Source organism: Strix uralensis, chromosome 3 (genome assembly GCF_047716275.1).
Source record: "Strix uralensis isolate ZFMK-TIS-50842 chromosome 3, bStrUra1, whole genome shotgun sequence".
NCBI lineage: Eukaryota > Metazoa > Chordata > Aves > Strigiformes > Strigidae > Strix > Strix uralensis.
Window position 1 is genome coordinate 41,230,057 of NC_133974.1, and position 20,982 is coordinate 41,251,038.

A 20,982-nucleotide genomic window follows, 5' to 3' on the forward strand; every position below is an offset into this window, starting at 1 on the left:
CAGACAGGCCCCTTGGGCACTACGAAGGTGGCCACCCACTTTATTAGAAAGTCGGGCTTGTGCTCCGGCACGAGTGGCAACAAACGAAGCGGCCGCAAACTGCTCTCCCCTCCGTTGCCGCTTCAACCAACGACCTCGGGGCCCCCGGACCTGCGGGCACGGCAGCCCCGAGGCGGGAGTCCCGCGGGGGCCGAGCAGGGACCCCCCCGGAGCCGGGCAGGGAGCCCCGCGGGGCCGGGGTTGCTGGGCAGCGCGGCGTGCCCGGGGCGCGGCGGCGTGGCGGGGCTCCCGGCCCTGCTCCTGCCGCGGCTCCTGGCCTCGCTGGCGGCGGGCGCCGCGCCCGGCAGCAGCGCGGAGGCGGCGGAGCCCCGGGGCGGGCGCGGCGGCCCGGGTGAGGCGGCCCCGGGCGCGGTGGCCACGGGTGAGGCGCCCCGGGTGAGGCGGCCCCGGGCGGTGCGGGCGCCCTTGGCGGGCGCGGGCGTCCCCGGCACCTTCGGCCCGAGCCGAAGTGCGGGCGCGGGATCCCCCCTCGCCTGCCGGCCCGTCTCCCCTCGCGGCTTCTCCCGCGATGCGCTGCTTCCCACTGCCGCCGAGGGGAGTTTCCCCCTCCCCGCCCGGCTTCCCTCCCCGGAGGCGGGGGCTGCGCGGCCGGGGCAGCCGGCAGACCAGGGCTGGCGTGGCAGAGCCGCTGTTTGCGGGGCCGGCCGGGGTCGTGGTCCCGAGCACGGCGTAATCCCCGCCGGGATGGAGCGATCCCTCCCGGGTGTCATATGCAGGCGGTGGGAGGGTGTCGGAGCGTATCCAGTGCTTTATTAAGCCGTGCGGCAGCACAGGGGCCCTCCCGCAGGGGGAGGCCGGGGAGACGGGGAAAGCTCCAGTTCTGCTCGTCACTCTAGTAGCCAAAAGTGTGGGCTACCGAGAGTCGGATACGTGCAAACCCCCTCCGTCTGTCGTCGAGCGACGAGCCGCGCAGGTTCACAGCTGATGTGTTGTCAAGCGCAAAGTCAGTTGCCCGTGGAGAGATTTCCGACCTGGGAAACCTGCGACCCCTTAGGTGCCCCGTGGGGTCTCTCTTCGGGGATGGGGCAGTGCTGCCCCGCCTCCCGCCCGCACTTTCACCCTCAGGACCCCACAAATACTAAAGCCTCAGTACTTGACAGGAATGATGCACCCAGCTCAGGAGGTAGCGAGTTCTCCTGGGGTTCAAGGCCATGACACCCGTTGGCAGCTTTAGCAGGACTTCTGTGTGCTTTTTAAGTGTTCATCAGAATATTCTGCAAGTGCGCTGCGCTGTGGCTGGTAATTAAAATGGTGTATAATGGCAAAGATTTCTGTTCTACATAGGTTTTACAAGGCTTCCAAATGTAGAGAGGAATACAGACTGCCTTTGCTGCGCTGGTACTAATTGCAGCCCCCTGACAGGAATGTAAATGCAGTTCCTTAGCACATTCTTATCTCAGCATGTGTGGGATTTACATATATAACTCCTATTAATGCTAATGGGAGCTATATACATAACTCTTTTTGCATAGGACTGACACTATATTTTTATCTGAACCTGATGCAACTGGAACCAGCCATCTTATATAAGTAGAAAGATCCGTAGTTTCTTACCCGAAGCTTTCTTAACATTTTGGTTCATTTAAAATGTATGGAGGAAATGCAAGTAAAGGAAGCAATACAAAACTCTGTATTGTGGTATTAGCATGGAAGGTTCATAACATTCATGTAAAAAGTGTTACATTATCCAGAGGATTATCGATGAATCTGATCCTGTTTCCCTTAAAGTTTCTTTGTGTTACTTTTTTTTTAAAAAAAAAATAAATCATTAAATCAAAGTCAGGATTGGTGATTCCTGATTAACTTGTTAATTTAGAACCAATCAGCTTTTAATGTTTAGATGTGTTTAAAGGTTTATTTGGAGGATTACTACTTAGAAAATACAGTATCTTTTTTATTTAGAGCTATAGGCAGTTCATCATTATGAGTCTGACAAAAGAGCCATGTTGCATGTTGTGGTGCTCCTGAAGCCAGAAGCATCCTGAAAGAGTACCATGGTTGATACCGTCACCTATAATTAGGATCAGTTTGCTTTCATTGGTTAGAAAAGTCCCTCAACCTTCTATTAGTAATATGTGAAGTTTTGTGTCTTTTTGTTTCTTGCTTCTAAAGCTTTTTGTCTTTTTTAAAAAATTTGTGTCTGGATGGGAAATGGCAGCTTCTCCTTTCAGATGTGATAATACCCTTCTGTGGCTACACTCAGCTTGTCACCTCAAAATTGAATTACAGTAATGCCTGCTTTCAGGGTAGAGGTTTGGGGCTTACCATAAGCTGATATGAATTGTCAAAAATCTATTGAGTTGAGAAGTTACATCATCTGAAGCTGTCCTAGCCCTCCCTCCCATTCGTTTTTGCATGTTTACATTTATTCTGCACAAGCGAACAGTGCAGCTCACCTTGTACCAAGTGAAAACAGGTATTTTTAAACAGGGCTGTGTTTAGACTGCAGACAGGATCCTTATCTCCTCCTCCTCTCTGCTATACTGTGGTAGTTGTTGTTAGAAAGACCGTTGAATGACTGCCCCATTAATTTAAAAGAAGCTAAGGGGAACATGATAGGATGTCCATGGTGGGGACCATCTTCTAAAGAAGTTGTTATTTTTCAAGGCTCATTAGAGATAGAGTTTGAGGATGCACTAGCTCTTTTAAAGGTTGTCTCTGTTTTCATAGGATTTTAATCTTACCATTTTTTTCCTTATGTTTTGGCTAAGGTTGGATTTTTTATCATTCAACTGGACAGTTAAATTATTGTTTAAGGATTGTGGTGCATACGCTAGAAGACTGTACTGACGAGCTGAAGTAAATGTCAAAACCACAGAGACAGAGATAACAGAAGAATAAGATTTTGATGGCTCATTTATAATGTTGGGAAGAGGAGTTCAGTATCAGTGTATTGTTGTGGAGAATGCACCATGCTGCTGTAGTGTAAATCCTTTACAATGGAGGGATAAAGGTTTTATATTTGTATATCACTGACTGCAAGAGAAATGGATCCATTCCTTTCAACCTGAGAAATTTAAAGTTTTGGATAGTGTGTGAAAAATGTAAATGTTACTCAGAGATTTAGTAGCAAGAAGTGATATATAAACTTGCATTGCTGCACAGAAATAACATTTCGTAAACATAAATCTTGAATATAAAAAACTGAGAGACAGTGAAAGCAAACTTTACATTGGTAAGTATTTGTTATCAGAAAAAAATAATCTGCGTAGGCGAGACTGGCAGTGTAGACTTGTAAAAACAGTCATAGTGACTTTCTCTTTGCATTTGGAAGAATTGAAAAGACCTATTGCTTATTTAATGAATAATTTCTAAAGGACCTTTGCTAAGTTAGTTTCTCTATGGAACAGTTACTCTATCTCAGTATCCTTATAAACAAACATTCAAATTGCATGCTATTAGGAAAAAAAGATATAATCCAGATTTGAATCCCAGATGGAGACGAGAACCTTTTGCTTTTGTACATTCTGTGAAACCCATTCTGTAACCTCAAAGTACCATTAAAAAATGGAAGGAACCCAATCACAGTGATTAAAACCCCAGTACCTAATTAAAATACTGTACCTGGTTGACTCATCTTTGTGCTGGCTGTCTAAACCTGACCTTGAAGTGTGATGGGGAAAACAATCATGTGGGAAGGCGTATGTTAGCCAGAAAGAACAAGGAAATGAGTTAACTGAATATTGTTTAATGAAATTTTTTCTTAACTCTTTTCAGGGAAAACCTATAATTTGCATAGAACCTAGACACTGCACTTCCCAGAGCATTCAGTAGACTAATTTAACATCATAGCCTGCTTTATAAGAAAAATACATTTTTTTGCTTTTAAAGAATCATCTTAAGGTTTAAACATGAATGCTAGTCACACTGGATTTTATTATAAATTTTTTTCATAAATGTCTTGTTTTTCTGGTCTAATCAGTGAAAGCAAAAGTTCGCAAATTTCACATTTCAACTAAAAAGTAGTAAAGATTTCAAGGAGTGAGTTTCCTGTTAATTGGGCATTTCCACCCTTGTCATTGTATTAGAGATGTAACTCTAGACTTGTGTTCAGGTCTGAATGCCACTGTGTCCACGGAAGTAGAATTTGGAGTATGCACTGTTACATGTGGTAAGTAGCAAAGCAGATGAATAAAACATATTGTCATTTGTTTTGGAAAAAAAAAAAAAGTGCTAACTCTAGCAATTTAGCAGTTGTAATTTGCTTGCCCTCGTTCACCTCTCATTGATTTCAATTGCCAATAACTATAATTAACAAAAACAATCAGGCTGATTGTCATTAGGAGTTTAGGTCAGATCTGTTGTTTTATTAATTTCACAGCCTGCAAGCTCCTATTTTAAACCAGTTCCCTACGTTTATTGGCACATGAGCTGCCTTCCCCAAAGTAACAATTTTCGCTATTTGTGAACATCTGTGAGATGTTCAGAAGATGAAAGATCTTCTGATGCTTCTCACAGATGTCTTCCCACATACAATATTGCCAAAAAATTGCTTGCCTGCAGTTGCCTGTTCTGTATTCCACATTTATACAATTTATAAATTGTGCGATGGAGAAGAGAGGTATCATTCTGGAGTAGGAAAGGAAAGAGGAAAAATGAGATGAGCCTTAAGAAGACATCTCTTCGTTTGGGGTGATGATAGAAACGGCTGTGAGGTGGTAATTATATTGCTTAGGAAGCAGTCTTGAATCAGAAATGCTATTAATTTTTTTCTGAACAAATTCAGCTTCTTGTAAGACCACAGAAAAAAGAGAGGCAAGTTTTTGCCCTCATCGATCTGATGTTTTCTAGAGTATGCCTTTTGCTTTTTTCCAGTCAGTTTTTCACATTTTCAGTGATAGAACTTCCTTGATTCCCTCCTTTACCACATCTTAGGACATTAATGGGTTTAGAAGGTTGGGGTTTTTTTTTGTTCTACATACTTTTACTCTTCATAATTTCAAATCTGCTTATATGTTCCATGCCATATATGTATCCCCATACTCTTAATAACCTCAGTTGCTCTGATGCACACATCTTTTTGATACTAAGAAACTGCTCCTTATGTCCCATCCCTCTAGCAGATGTCTCAAATGTTCCATATTTTTAGGGAATTTCACTAAATTTTGTCTCAGTTTTACCTTTGGTCCCTCAGAGTTAATGTTGTGGGGGGTTAACCTTGGCTGGACTCCAGGTGCCCACCAAGCCGCTCTATCAAGCCGCTCTATCACTCCCCTCCTCAGTGGGACAGGGGAGAAAATAAAATGAAAAAGTCATGTGTCGACATAAAGGCAGGTTAATAAAGAAAAGCAAAGGCTGTGAACAGAAGCAAAGGAAACAAACAAAATTATTCTCTACTTCCCATCAGCAGGTGATGTCCAGCCACTTTCTGGGAAGTAGGGTCTCAGTTTCTTTGGAAGAAAATCGCCTTAATAAAAATGTTCCCCCCTTCTCTTATCATTTATTGCTGAGCAAGACATCATATAGTATGGAATATCCCTTTGGTCAGTTTGGGTCAGCTGTCCCAGATGTGTCCCCTTCCAGCCTCTTGCCCACCCTCAGCCTTACATGTCTTTGGGGAGAGTGTGAAGAGACAGCCTTGATGCTGTGGGAGCACTGCTCAGCAGTAGCCAAAACATCGTTGTGTTATCAACACCGTTCCAGCTACAAATACAGTGCACAACACTATGAGGGCTGCTATGGGGAAAGTTAATTCCATCCCAGCCAGACCAAATATGAAATGTTTAACGCCTTTAATTCTGAAAATTATATAATCTTAGCGAAGAATCAGGAAAGGGAAGATCTAACAAAAAAGAAAAAAGGCATCATCTCATATCTGGAGTTCAGATCATGTTTGTAGCCTTCATTCTAGTCTGGGCTGTTCAATGCATGGCATGTTTGTCTGTTGAAAGATTGCAAGGTAGCTTCTTGGTTCTTCCAGTAAAGCTGTAAGCTCTTTGTCTCCTTCATAGTCCTTCTTATTCCGTAGATTCATCTGTCTAACTATTCATATTTCTTGCTTTCTGAACTGACTCAATGTTCTTAATTTTTCCCCAGTAATGCTGTGGCTCAGATTCCTTGCTCCTCTAGTCATAGTCCAGGTTTACAGAGTCATTAAAGCATAATTAAAATATATGCTAATGATGTCTTGTCATACCTGCCTCAATTTTCACAGAATCACAGAATCGTCAAGGTTGGGAAAGACTTGAAGATCATCTAGTCCAACCATTAACCTAACACTGACAGTTCCCAACTACACCACATCCCTAAGTGCTATGTCAGCCCGACTGTTAAACACCTCCAGGGATGGGGACTCCACCACTGCCCTGGGCAGCCCATTCCAACGCCTAACAACCCGTTCTGTAAAGAAATACTTCCTGACATCCAGTCTAAACCTTCCCTGGTGCAACTTGAGGCCATTCTCTCTTGTCCTATCGCTTGTTACTTCGTTAAAGAGACTCATCCCCAGCTCTTTGCAATCTCCTTTCAGGTAGTTGTAGAGGGCAATGAGGTCTCCCCTCAGCCTCCTCTTCTCCAGACTAAACAACCCCAGTTCCCTCAGCCGCTCCTCGTACGACATGTGCTCCAGACCCTTCACCAGCTTCGTTGCCCTTCTCTGGACACGCTCGAGTAATTCAATGTCCTTTTTTGTAGTGAGGGGCCCAAAACTGAACACAGTAATCGAGGTGCGGCCTCACCAGTGCTGAGTACAGGGGTAAGATCACTTCCCTGTCCCTGCTGGCCACGCTATTTCTGATGCAAGCCAGGATACCATTGGTCTCCTTGGCCACCTGGGCACACTGCTGGCTCATGTTCAGCCGGCTGTCGATCAACACCCCCAGGTCCCTCTCTGACTGGCAGCTCTCCAGCCACTCCTCCCCAAGCCTGTAGTGCTGCTGGGGGTTGTTGTGGCCCAAGTGCAGCACCCGGCATTTGGCCTTATTGAAGCTCATCCAGTTGGCCTTAGCCCATCGCTCCAGCCTGTCCAGATCTCTCTGCAGAGCCTCCCTACCCTCGAGCAGATCAACACTCCCACCCAACGTGGTGTCATCTGCAAACTTACTGAGGGTGCACTCGATCCCCTCGTCTAGATCATCAATAAAGATGTTAAACAGGAGTGGCCCCAAAACCGAGCCCTTCGGGACACCACTCGTGACCGGCTGCCAACCAGATTTAACTCCATTAACCACAACTGTTTGGGCCCTGCCATCCAACCAGTTTTTTACCCAGCAAAGCGTGTGATCATCCAAGCCTCGAGCAGTCAGTTTCGCCAGGAGAATGCTGTGGGAAATGGTGTCAAAGACCTTACTAAAGTCAAGGTAGACAAAGTCCACAGCCTTTCCCTCATCCAATAAGCAGGTCACCCTGTTGTAGAAGGAGATCAGGTTTGTCAAGCAGGACCTGCCTTTCATAAACCCATGCTGACTGGGCCTGATCATCTGGTTGTCCCACATGTGCTGTGTGATGGTACTCTGGATGAGCTGCTCCATCGGCTTCGTGGGCACCAAAGTCCAGCTGACAGGCCTGTAATTTCCCAGATCATCCTTTCGACCCTTCTTATGTATGGGCATCACATTGGCCAGTTTCCAATCTGTCGGGACCTCCCCGGTCAGCCAGGACTGCTGGTAAATGATGGAAAGCGGCTTGGTGAGCACCCCAGCCAGCTCCTTCAGCACCCTCGGGTGTATCCCATCCGGTCCCATAGACTTGTGTCTGTCTATGTGATGCAGTAGGTCACTGACTATCTCCTCCTGGATTTCAGGGGGGTCATTCTCCCAGTCTCTGTCTTCTGGCTGAGGAGGCTGGATTCCCTCAGTACAACTAGTCTTGTTATTAAAGACTGAGGCAAAGAAGGCATTAAGCACCTCAGCCTTTTCCTCATCACTCGTTGCCATGTTTCCTCCTGCATCTAGCAGGGGATGGAGGCTCTCCCTGGTCTTTCTTTTGTTGTTGACATACTTGTTATCCTTGATTGCTGAAGCCAGATTAATTTCTAGCTGGGCTTTAGACCTCCTGATTTCCACCCTGCATAGCCTCACAGCATCTTTGTAATCATTGTGAGTGGCTAGCCCCTTCTTCCAAAGGTCATAAACTCTCCTTTTCTCCCTGAGTTGCAGCCAAAGCTCCCTGTTTAGCCAGGGTGGTCTTCTCTGGTGCCAGCTTCTCTTACAGCACCTGGGGACAGCCTGTTCCTGTGCCATTAAGACTTTCTTCTTAAAAAGTTCCCAGCCTTCCTGGACCCCTATAGCCTTCAGGACTGTCTCCCAAGGGATTCTGTCAAGCAGGTGCCTAAACAAGACAAAGTCAGCTCTTTGGAAGTCCAGGATGGCAGTTCTGCTGCCCCCTCTCCTGGCCTCTCTAAGAATAGAGAACTCTATTCATGATCGCTGTGCCCTAGTCGGCCTTCAACCGCCACATCATCCACCAGTCCTTCTCTGTTCACAAAGAGGAGGTTCAGCAGGGCACCTTCTATGGTCGGTTTGCTCACCAGCTGTGTCAGGAATTTATCTGCCACACATTCCAGGAATCTCCGGGACTGGTCCCACTCTGCTGTGTTGTATTTCCAGCAGATGTCTGGGAAGTTAAAGTCTCCCACAAGAACAAGGGCAAGCGATCGTGAGATTTCTCCTGAGTACCTATAGAATATTTCATCCACCTCTCTGTCCTGGGTGGGTGGCCTATAGTAGACTCCCACTATGACATCTGCCCTGTTGGTCTTCCCCCTGATTCTAACACCAAGACACTCCACCCTGTCTTCACTATACTTGTGCTCGAAGCAATCATAAGAGTCCCTAACATACAGCGCCACCCCACCGCCTCTCCTTCCTTGTCTATCCCTTCTAAAGAGCTTGTAGCCATCAATTGGCGCACTCCAGTCATGGGAGACATCCCACCATGTTTTGCCTTAGTCTCTTTGTGGTCTAATTGTTTTGGCCTCTCTTACCTCTAGATTTCTCTAGTAACTGCTGTTTTTGTGTTGCTAAGTATTCAGTTCTTTGTGGGTCATCCCTCTTCACCACCCCTCCCCCAGTCTATTAATTTACATTTCTCTAGATTGAATTTCATTTAGGTAATTTATTTTACCGCATTGTGACTAGTTTTCTGTTAGGTTAACTTGTATGGCTTGTTGAAGTTAGGACTTCATTTGTTAGAGTATCTCAGTAGATTAATTTCATCAGTACTGACAGCTATTAAGAAGAGGTGGGTAAAGGAAACATGGGAATGAAAGAAAAAGCTGTCCAAAAGAAAGAGGGAAGGAGTACCAAAAGAACTTGCAGATCTAAAAGAGCTTTTTTCATCAACCCTTTGAGTATGATATACTTCCCAAATGTTAATGTTCCCATAGGTAAGGCATGGTGAGATTTTTCCTGATGAATGTGACCACAGTTAGTCCAGCACCCGGATTTCATCTTTTGGCTTTTCATAAGTTTCCTGTCTTTTTTGTTAGCTAAAAAACCTACATGGCATTGAAGAAAGAGGAATGCTTTAATAAAAGTGTCAGTTCACTGCCATTTACACCTCTGTCTCTGCATCCGTGAGATGAAACATTCTCTGGAGCGGAGAACAATCCTCGTTTTGTGTCATTTTCAGAAAGTGGTGTTGTCTCCCTCTGTCACTTGAAGTTCTGTTTCATGCGTTACATGACATCTCTGAAATACTCTGAACTCCATTGGTTTATATAATACTCATTTAAGGAAGGCAGATGCATCATAAATCCAATATTCAAGCCAATTTCTTATTTATTATTCTACTGCAAGGGAGGATTAACTCTCCTTTTTCCATGCCTATTAGTAAGAAAAATGCTTCTGGAAAAATGGCAAAACCTTCAGTGTTTACTGGGCCTAAACATATTATTCGTGCCTCCCCCACAAGCTATGTCATTCCAATGAACCGTGTACACACTTTTTGGCAAAAACAATTATAGCACTTGTTTCGAATTTGTTCATAATTGTTAAAATGAGGATGTTCCCACTGAAATCCTGATAGTGAGAGCGAACATTTTCTGGTTTCCTTGAATGTTGTGTAGGAATTTTCCTTAACTTTGTACCTTAGTGATAGGTTACCTCCTGTTCTTTGCTTCAGTAGGACCCTCTATGTTGCAGGTGGAGTCCTGATGGTCAACACGATTTTACCGGTTTGTCACAAGAAGCCCTGTGTTACTGACCACGAGCTAATGCTTGGAGAGTCTTCATTTTGGAGGCTGGTGGTGGTATTCCTGTGTCACTCACTGTCAGTCACTGTTAGGTAACTTCAGACTCCCCAGTCCCAGTACTAGGAGGTTTTTAGTGCCTTCAGCGTCTTTTGACCTTGGTGGGAGTTGAAGACACTCAGACAGTCACAAGATTGGAGGCAGACCGAGTTGGCAGTCTGTACAATATTCTCTGTGCCATCTGATTCGAGCTTTTAAAGGCCAGGAGCCTGAATGCTTTCAAATTTAAAGTGAATAACCTGTTTTGCAGAACATATATTAGTTTATTTTCAAATACTTTTTCTGTAAGAAAAGTTTTGAATTAATTTTCAACCCTCTTTCTGACACATGATGATTCCAAGGATCTGACTCCCTAGGGTGCAGAGGCTGACAGAAGTAGATGTTATCTTGAAATCTTAGATACCAACATGGATAGCTTTAGCAGGCACTCTGAGAAGATCTGTTTTGCCTGGTATTTGGTAGATACATCATATTAACATCCAGGATAGAGAAGGAGAAAGCAAAACAGAGTATGAAAGAAAGGAAGAAATGCAGAGTAAAATATTTCCACCACCGCCCCCCCCCCCCCCCCCCCCCCCCCCCCCAAAGGATTTGCCTTCAAGAAGTTCTGTTAACCAGTGGATGCCCTGGGACTGAAGCAAAATGTATTGTCCGTGTGGAGGAATGCCGGGGGCCAGTAGACTGTGGATGTAAGTGGAACACTGTGATACAGTAATCTAGAGCAAATAAGTTGATTCAGAGGAAACATCCTTATTCTCTGTTCGTGTGGTGGAAGTGGAATGAAGTGATTGCATTCCACCTTCCAATTACCCTGTTAAGCAATCCAGTAATGTTTCAGATCTCATTTCTGTACTGATGTGTGCTTGATTTCAAGTCCCTGTAAAACACCATTTTTCTGCTATGTGCTTCGTTCCAGACATTAGACCAAGCAAAAAGTATTTTAAGTAATTTTAAGGGCAAGAATGATTTCCAAGTAACATGCTGTGGTTTGATGAATTATGAACTTTATGATCTATACAGAGATGTTTCATATAGTTGATGATGTACCTATTAAAAATTCCTCCTGTAGGGGGGAATACCAATTTCTGAGGGCCTTGCCTGTGTGAAGATGCCTTGTATTTATATACCTCCTGAAAATCGATTTAAATATGTTTGGAAGATGTTCATTCCAAACAAGGTGAGTAACTGAGCAGAAGAATTGCATACTGCATGTATTTACCACATGTTCCATCTGAATTGTACAGACTTCTAGGTAGATTATTTCCTTTGCTGTTACAATGCACATAAGCCCTGATTTGTCACTGGCGAGTTGATAATATGAGGGCTTGCATGGCTTAGCCCCTTTATGCAGGTTCAATTTCCTGTTTATGTGAGGGAAACAATAGTTTGGGAGAGTGATGTTTACTGTTATTTCAGAAAAATGTGGCGTAGTGGCTAGTGAGTGCATACATGTCAGCAAGTCACAACCACGTTGCCCTTCCCAGTTGTTCAAGTAGGAGGTGCTGAAGAGATGGGAGAAATGTTCCCAGGGGCCAAGAGGTCCTGGCAGGTTGAAAGCTGTCGGGAGTAGAATAAGCACTTTTCTGTGCATCTGACACAATGCAACTTGTCTTTGCAGATCTATTAGAAAAAATACAACCCCCCTTTTTTTTTTTTTTTTTTTTTTTACTTTTATATACGGCTAGACCACACACATTCTTCCTGATGATTCAGCTATTATGAAAGTTTGCAGAGATACCCATTCAGTTACTTTCCAGTGTGGAACTCAAGAAAACGGAAATATAATTGCCTCTGTAAAATGCAGAGTCTACGCAAAAACCAGTAAGCTCATAGAGACTCTTACAGTCTTCTAGTGATATGGCCTTGTGTTTTTTATGTGGTACTCAATCTTCGTAAGATTGCATGTCACCAGTGGTATATAGGCAGAAGCTTGTGTGCTGTGGTAATGACTGTCATGAAAAGCAGACCAGTAAGAGAGACCTATAAAAGGAAATGACAGAATGGGAGTGAAGACGTGCCTTGTGGTAGGAATGAGTATTTTGTTTATCCTTTGTAAAAATTCAAGCTAAGATAAGAAGGTTTTCCTCTTACCTGCTTATTTTTTACTGCACCTAGGTCTGTTAACATAGATTTCTCTTCACCTCACTAAGCCATGTAGCACCAGCAGCATGGGTTCTGCAGTTAAGTCTCCTTTCCACTTCAATACTGCAGCAAGAAAACAACCTTTTGGGTTTTTCTTTTAGTGGCCATCTGGAATTTGCTTATACACAATGGATTTAGCAAAGTTTAACATTAAAAAGAATACATCATAAAACAGTTCCCCAGTACTGTCTTTTTCACCTCCTCTGCTAATGGGATTTTTGCTGACTTCATCAGGAAGGGTAGCAGTGTGCTAATTTTCTTAAACCGTGAGAACAGCCACACAGAAACTTACCTTTCCTAATCAGAGAAAGGGTGAAAGTGCCTTGCTCATCAAAATTTAAAGTTTTTCCTGAAATAATGAGGATTCAGGTCTTACATGGCAGACTAGAAAAGAAATAAATTATGGGTGACTAGAAAGAAAGAAATCCTTGGAGATACCCCTCCCCATGCTTCTCCCTTACATGTTGTTTACCTAGGTAAAACTGGTCTGGGAATCCTGCTTTTCCCCCCTCTCTCTTCAGTAAAATAGGCTATTTCCTGTATCTCTATTGAGAGATCCTTTCTGCCATTGTACAGTAACATGAAATTTGTTTATTCATTTTCTAAATCCATCTGGCAGTCACAAAACACCCAAAGCTTTTTTTTTCCCCTCTCCCACTATTCAGTCTCGACATTCCTTTTTGTACAGAGGAAGCTTCCTTTCTGAGACCTGAATTAGCAGAGCACATAATCTGTTTTAGGTTTAAGCATGCAAATGGTCCCATTGACTTGAGTCGGTGAGTCATCAATAGGACGACTCACACACTTGTGTTTAAGCTGTGACTGAGTAGTCTTAGTGAAAAGTGGTCAGATGAAACCCGCCCAACAGACATACCCACTGAGAACAAGGATTGAGATTTATTGATTCAGAAAGTATTTATGACTATACAGAAATCTGGGGAAGATAAACTCTAAGGTTTATTAAGTAGCTTAAAAGGAATGGGTGGTTCTGCTTAGTGCCAGATCAGCATCCTTTGACGTTGTACAGAGGTGTGTAGATGCCCAAAGGAGTTTCTGGGCTTTGCTTCCCCAGGAGTGACATTGTTTGGACTTCAGAAATTATTAACTCTTGATTAGGTACATAGAAGAAGTCATCAGCTGAAGTTTTGGTTGAGAATGTACCAGGACTTTCATCATACAGATCTAGTTTTGCTCTCTGTGGATGGTCAGAAGTCTAGCCAGATCAGAAGATTTTACTTTTCCAGCAGGATCAGGAGGAAATGAAAAAGATCCTCTGATAGTGGCAAGACTCCTTGTGTTTGGATGTAGATTCTCTTAGCTGCTGCCTTGTATTTTGCAGAGCTGCTCTGTTCTCTGGGAGCATGACATGCTGTGTTGTTCAGACTCTGGAAGGGAATAACATTTCTGCCCATGGTACAATGTGGCCTTTCCCAGTTCCTCTTTAAAAGACTTTTTGAAATGAGGGTTGGGGAATTTGAGACAAGTTTATCACCCCTGTCAAGCAAGATGGTTTCTCTACCTACTCCAGAAAATCTAAGTCTGAATCTACAGCACTGAACTGGATTTTTTCCAGCATCCAAAACTGACCACAGAGATTTCTAGTCAGCGCAAGTTGGGTGGGTGTGGTGGGCCAGCCCCCGCCCTGGCGGGTCAGTTGGTCATGTCCGGCTCGGGGCAGCCCTGGCGTCTCCTCACAGTGACCACCCCTGCAGGGTGCCTGGGCACCGGCACCTGGTACAACAGGCCAAACCATCTGTGGGGAGAGAGAGGGTCTCGTATAATTTTTGAGAGGTGTATTTGAACCAGCTGAATGGACAAGGAAAAGAGTGCATCCTCTCTATTACCTCCTAAATTACTTTTTTTTTAATTCAGCTGAGGCGATTCTGACCACCTCTCTGCCTCACTCAAGTCAATAAGCTTAAATTTGTTTATTTTGTCTTTCTCATCACCTAGATCACTCCTTTCACTATTCCTCCTTTCTTAATGCCAGCGCTACAGGATGGGGCAGGGGAAGTGGAAATGTGTTTGCTCCATGGCTGGCCTTTCTTCTTGACACTTTCCTAGAGAGAAACCTTTGAAGTCATCAACAGAGCTAAAAATTATCCATGCAGCAGATAAGGGACGAATGTGTTTGCTTTTATCTCATCCTTCCTCCTCTTTCCAGTGCTCTGATGTTTTACCGACATGAACAGCAGTGGCCAGATTCAGCAACACAGTCTGCAAGCCTGGATCCAAAGCCACCACTTGAAAATACATAGCATGACACTTTCTGCTTCAGATTTTGAGGCATGTGAGGTGGGAGGAAGGGAATACATGTTGCAAAAGGGCAGGTAAAACCTCACAGGAATTTGTGTGTATTTGCCATGTGGCAAAACTTTGTATGAGTTAATTTTAAATTATGCATGGAGAACTTCCATGTGTCCTTTGCCAGTGATCACTGCACTTCTCTGTGACCTTTTGATGAACAGTCGTAATGACCTTTTTGCATAAGTGAGTAGTCTTTAGTAATTTGGCTCTTTTGTTTTCAGAACTGCTCAGACGTATGGGTTCTCTTTGGCTTTTATATCAAGAGAAACATAACAGGGAAGAAAAAAGTATTTCAACTTCATCAAAAATCATTGGGATCTCTGCAAGGAAAATCCCGTCTTTTAGTAACTGACATTTCTGTATGTCCTTTTTACTAAATCACTACCCTGAAACACTGAAGGGTGTTGTTTCACACTCTTGCCTGTTGTGTTGTTCACTATTTCATGAAGACTTAGGCGCTGAAAGGAGGTTTATTCATATTTACTAATAATAGTCCTGTGAGGAGGGAGGAATCTGCAAGGGAGGAATGCAAGAGCAGAGAATGATCCTCATTAGGATGCTATGTGAAGGGTGTCAGCCTACTGAGATCCCAGCTGTGCTTCAAGCTCCACGCTTCTCATGAGCGAGAGAGTGAGTTGGGGTGTGTGTCTGGTGGCACTTCTGTGGAGAAGATGGAGGCAATAGTGTTTCTGTGTCTCTGAGGCCATTCTAGCCCCCATCTCTCTTCAGTTCATTTCCTGCTGATGACTTTAGTGCCAGAGCTTCCTTGAGAGGGAAAAGTCACACTCTGTAACCAGCTACTGTACAAACATGTCATCAGCATGACCATGTTGCCCTTGCATTCGCACAGAAATGAAATGGGGAATCCCAGTACCCAAAATTAACAGCCTGGATCTCCTCTGTGTGTATATAATCCTGCTCTCCCATTAGCATATATCCATCCATCTATTTTTAATACATAGGAAAAGGCTTATAGATAATCTAGAAGGGAAACAAAAAAGCTATGCATCACCATTATATTAAGGGGAAAAAAACACTCTGCAGAGGCAAAATCTCATCCCTCTCTGCCAAACTGATACATACTTTCTGGATCTGAAAACTGGTTGAAAGAACTGTTGGCTGCTGGACTGTATAAACAATTGGTTGAGTGTCTGCTTGTAGATGGAGCACTGCTGTACATCATGGTCTAGGAGGAACTCCAGCTCAAGAACCCAGGGGAAGAGGAGGATGAAGAGGAACAGTGCTGCTGGCAGAAGTAGTGGGTTTCCTTTGGACAGAAATGGTGCTGAAAAAGCAGGTGTTCCACTTTCTTGATGTATATGAGATTTACATTATTATGAATCTGTTTCTTACTGAAGAAATGACTGAAGAGTAGAGACGGAATTTGTGTTGCTGTTATTTTCTGGAATCAAATGCTAACAGTGACAACAGATATTTCTGAATGCATTTGGATTTAAACAAATTAAAGGGGAGAGGGTTCCATGAAGGCAGAGGACAGACCGGAGATGCACCACATAGAAATCAAAGCAGCTTTGTTAAACTGTGGTATACAAAGCAAATATAGTTGCTGGGCCACACCACAGCAGAGTATGTGCTGCTATCCTGCTCTGGTGCTGGGTGTGAGGGAGGTATGTGATGTATCTCTTTCGGCCCAAATAAGAAAGCAGTAACTTTCTAAGGTCCTGTTGTTCTGATGACACGAATAGCAGATAGGGACTGGTGTGGTGCTTGCACCATTTGAGCTGTTGGAAAGGCTTCTGTGAGCCATGACCAGCACACTCTGGGATTTCTGCCACAGGGCTGGCCTCAAATCAGCAAGCTCTGGTGGAAGCTAAATATTAAATCTGAGCATTCCTTCTTTTCCTTCCTTCTTGCCTTGTTTGGACTTGCACAAATAAATGGATCTTCATAGATTAGATCCAACAGTGCCTACAATCTATCTGCAGTATCCCACCCTTGCATTTAGTGCATTCCTTTTTTAGTTAAGATGAATATAAATAATCAACAGGTAAAGTGAGAATGCCAAACTTTCAGTAGGGTTGGAGACAATCTACTTGAAACTATCAGGTATGCTACCAATCTGGTTTTTGTTTGTAGAATCCTAGAAAATTTCAGTTGAGGTGTACACAATTTTAGGATTTTTTTTACAATGGAATTGTGGAATATATATGATAGTGATTTTCTTTATCATTCTTTATAGTGAAGTAGTCTACAGACCCACAGTGGGCTGTAGACTTCAAGTTGAAAGTGATTGAACTAGACTTCACATGTTTCACAACAGAATTGTTCTTCCTACTTTTACTAAGCTAAGTGAACTTTTTTTTTTTTGTTTAAAGTTGGTGTAAATACATCTTTATAACCTTAACTGTAAGCTGAAGGTGGTTTTAAGGCATATTCCAACTGTGGCAAAATTCTCACAGACTGATTGGGAGTGTTGCCTGAACTTTAAGCCCCTGCCTGAGTGCAGTCAGGGGCTTAAAAGTGCACCTGATGTGAATCAGTCTTTTCTCATTGTAAACCAGCTTATTGGAAAGCTACTTTTCTGTTTCCTTCCTGCTTGCATTTTAAACATGTGTGTTTACTTGGAAGGCATCCTCTCTGTATTATCAGGTTGTCTCTTGGGCTGTTCTGGTTCTTGACTATTGGAAGAATTTCTTGCCTAGGAAGAAAACTTGAGTATATTAGCAGTGGATAACGTAAAACTTACTTTTCTGTTCAGCAGGCTCCTGTTACAGCCTGTAAACAGAGGTGTTCCTGGAGCAATAAATTCACATCTTTCCTAGAGAAAAATATATTACGTGAATGAAATTGCAAAATCAAAGATAATTTTCTTTAACCTCTATGCCCCACAACTGCATGTAATTCTAAAAGACACAGTCCAGTCAGTGAAGTGAGTTGGTCTAAAAGCAGGTAGCTCTACACGGTATGGAAACCTCAGCATTCAGACTTACTGTGTGTTATATTCTTAGCCAGTTCACCATTCTTACCTGTCCTGTATCTTGCAGAAAGATCAGGAGAATCCTATAGATGAGCTATGGTTTAAGAATATCAAAATGAAAATTCGGTGATGCAGGAGAATGAAACTCAAATGATGCGATGGAAGAGTTGCTTAGATACTACAGTGATGGCAGTGGCACAGGACCTTATATAGAAGTAGAAATGAAATAGAAATTGAAGTGGTTTTCCTGCAGTTGTTCTGCTACACAGAATTCTTACCAGTGTGAACATCAATTTTGCATACCACTCAGCAATGAGATAGCACCTTATAGTTTTAGAAACTATATGAGGGAAAATGAAAGAGAAATTAGAGTTGGCTTGTGTAAAATTGTCAAAGCTGGAGGGATCTGGGAAGATGCCTGGCAATTCATTGATTTAGTTGAATGTGGCTGAACAAATAAGGTCAATTAAATTTCAGAACAAGTTGACTGGGTTTGGTTTCTTGGTGTTTCTTTATCCAGTGTCAAAAAACAGATGGGGGAAGTTGCTCCACCATCTTCAGCATTTTCTGCTCTTCGTGGGTTGTTTGTTAGAGTCATCTCCTAACTGGTATGTCTGGTCTTAGAGAAACAGCCTGAGTAATGGCAGGGCCCTCAGTTTCCTTATGTGAATGGTTGAACAGGCTGCAGCATTACAAAATGCATTTTTACTTGATATCCTTGGTACTTTTTTCACTTCTCAGCTTCAGGCAGCTGCTCCTCGCTATGCGTTTCTGGGCCATGCAGAACAACCTCTTGCCATGCTCAGTGGTTATTTGCTTTAAATAAAGGTCTGCTTTGCAGACCTAGATAGAGACAGGGCATTGAAAAGCAGCACATAAGTCCTTGAATCTGTTCTTTTGTTAGCATACTCTCTTTTGGCTTCATTATTACAGCCATTACCATTGTTAGAATTCTTCTGTGGCGTGGTGGTACCTTGGTGCTTCAGCTCTGGGTGATGGAGCACCTGGTACCAGACACAGAACAAAGAAATCAGCCTGCCTTGAGTGGCAGACAGTCTGTGGTAGTTCTTCTGTCTTTATCGTTCACATATCTTATGTGGACACATCTTGAAATCTTACATTAAAGCATTTCTTAAAGCAAAAATATTGTTACATTAGTCATTCTTAACATGTACCAAATAGATACTTTTCCCTCTATTTTTTAGCTTGTTTTTAGGAATTGAAGTTCTTTGTGTTTCACAGCTGTTAAGTGACCTGTTTCCCACTCCACATGCCTTGATCTCCATTTCTTTGCATCTTACTTGGTTAGAATTGCCTTTGCAAAGAAGTTATAAAATGTTACTATTCTAACTTTTGCTGATGCCTGAAGGTTGTGAAGGATGTCAGACAGTAAATAATCAAGCCCTGCTCCTTTTCAGTCCTGTCCATCAGATTAAATGCCTTATTCATTTGAAAATTTGAACATAATAATGACCCTGTATTTCTTTTCTTCAGAAATGCAAATGAAAAAATTAAGGAGAATAGAAACAGGGCGATCAAGGAGAACCACAACAGATGCCATTCTGGTCTTTTGCCTGGTAACTGGAATTATTGTGACTATTGGTGTGATCCTTGCCATGACCTTTATGATTCTTCACTGGTAGGTGGATACCATACAATGTGATTTATGCTTCATTTGATCAAAATATGGTATTACTGATGACAAACATGACCTGGAGTGAACTACTTAAGTTTCTCTATAGTTTAATATTTGTGTTGCCAGTAGAGAAAACAGGAACAAGCTTCTGGAGATTGGAAAGAAGTACTTTACAAAGCAGTTAATGGTGATTGTGGATGGGAAGGAAATGAATCAGAGCAGTATATGTAAACCTACTTAAAGCTACGTTTTTGTTTAATTCTTTTTTCCATTTCAGGGCTGTTGTAAAATCTATTTGTAAATCAAAATCTGGGCAAGACAACCAACACAAGAAGGCCAACAAAAGATCATTGTGTAACATGGAATAAATAGCCCCCCTGCTCAGGGTCTGCATTGGCCTTTCAAGGAATTGGAGCCTCCACCTGCAGCTACAGTGTTCTCACCATCTGCATGGGCCATGATACAAGAAGTGGCAGAGCCCTCACTCACAGAGGATGAAGTACCTAAGTCCTTCCAGGACTTGCATAATGAACAGAATTAGAAAAAAGAAAATTAGGCTACATAGTCTAATATATAGATATAAAGAAGATAAAAATATGTTTGAAATACTGGCTTTAAGAAGTACTTTCTACAGTTCATTCACTGTCTTGGATTACTCGACTGGAAGTGAAATGTGTAAAAACACTTCTGTTTTACGGTGGACATCATTCATCAGGTAATTTAATAGTCTGAGCACCTCTGAACTGGAGAACCAAAGCCCAATTTTTGTGAGGATGTTGAAAATGATGTATTTGTATGATATGTCTTAATTTTGTGAAGATGTTAATCTAGACTAGATGAAACTAGACATATAATCTAGGCAGAGACCATTTTTTGTAAAGTGCTCTTTATCTCCTCAATAATCTTCAAGCACAGCACCTACCATGTAATCACCATACTCCAGTTTCTTCTTGACACATGGAAAGATGTGTAATGGTAGAGAAGATAATTGAAAGTTGCTTCATAAGTTTCATTAAATTGTTACCTGCACATTTGCACACATAACCATTTCTGCCTTCAAGGGGACCAAAATATGTGAACAAGAGAGTAGCCCCATAGGGTGAGACCAAGGATTCATCTACCTCTGTAATCAAATCAATGGACAAACGAAGGACGTCTAGGGAAGAGCAAAAAAACAATACAAGGCTGTATGATATCTTTCATGTGTATTCCTCCAGCTTCCAGGCAGCTGCAGGTTTTCTAAACCAGATCCAATTTCTAAGCAGTTAGCAATCTTGAATGGCTTTCTTTTCCATGGCTTTGTTAAGTGTGTGCTTGTACCTGTGTAAGCTTCTGTCACATAAAATGTCCAAGGGCAAGGAGATCCACAATGCAACCACATCTTTTGTCCAGCTTGAACCCAGTTCCTGCTAGCTTCATTTGTCACAACTTACTTCTTGAAAAGGCAGTGAGCCATGTCAATCCACACTATCCTTTCCCTGAAAGGGACTGTCTTTTAGACCTCTAATATCTTTTAGACTCTGATTATTTTCTTTCTGTACTGAGAAGTGCAAGATTATTTAGTGATTGTTCATCCTGAAACCGTACCATACCTCTGACCATTCTTGCTGACCTTCTCTAACCTTCCTCCATTACATGACTATCTTGTTTATGAAGGTGCTTTCTGTTTGTGTAAGTAAACATTGTTTGATGCAAATAAAAAACCTGAGC

The 20,982-nt window shown here is 42.8% G+C and overlaps 1 protein-coding gene across 1 annotated transcript; it reads left to right on the top strand.

Annotated features, from left to right (window-relative positions):
- The first annotated feature begins 1,080 nt into the window (after nt 1-1,080).
- Nucleotides 1,081-19,640, top strand: SPACA1 (sperm acrosome associated 1). The gene is made up of 8 exons (XM_074864582.1): nt 1,081-1,183; nt 2,772-2,859; nt 4,089-4,175; nt 10,838-10,938; nt 11,320-11,426; nt 11,935-12,070; nt 19,131-19,275; nt 19,550-19,640. The coding sequence occupies exons 1-8, from the start codon at nt 1,081-1,083 to the stop codon at nt 19,638-19,640; spliced, it is 858 nt and encodes a 285-aa protein (XP_074720683.1).
- The last annotated feature ends 1,342 nt before the right edge of the window (nt 19,641-20,982 follow it).

What these genes read in the sequence shown, in the direction of transcription:
- SPACA1 (XM_074864582.1), top strand. Translation starts at nt 1,081, where the DNA reads ATGGGGCAGTGCTGCCCCGCCTCCCGCCCGCACTTTCACCCTCAGGAC. An exon ending in TGCACTGTTACATGTGGTAA is followed by an intron (nt 4,176 to 10,837) that starts GTAGCAAAGCAG and finishes CCCCCCCCAAAG; the next exon opens with GATTTGCCTTCAAGAAGTTC. An exon ending in AGATGTTCATTCCAAACAAG is followed by an intron (nt 11,427 to 11,934) that starts GTGAGTAACTGA and finishes ATATACGGCTAG; the next exon opens with ACCACACACATTCTTCCTGA.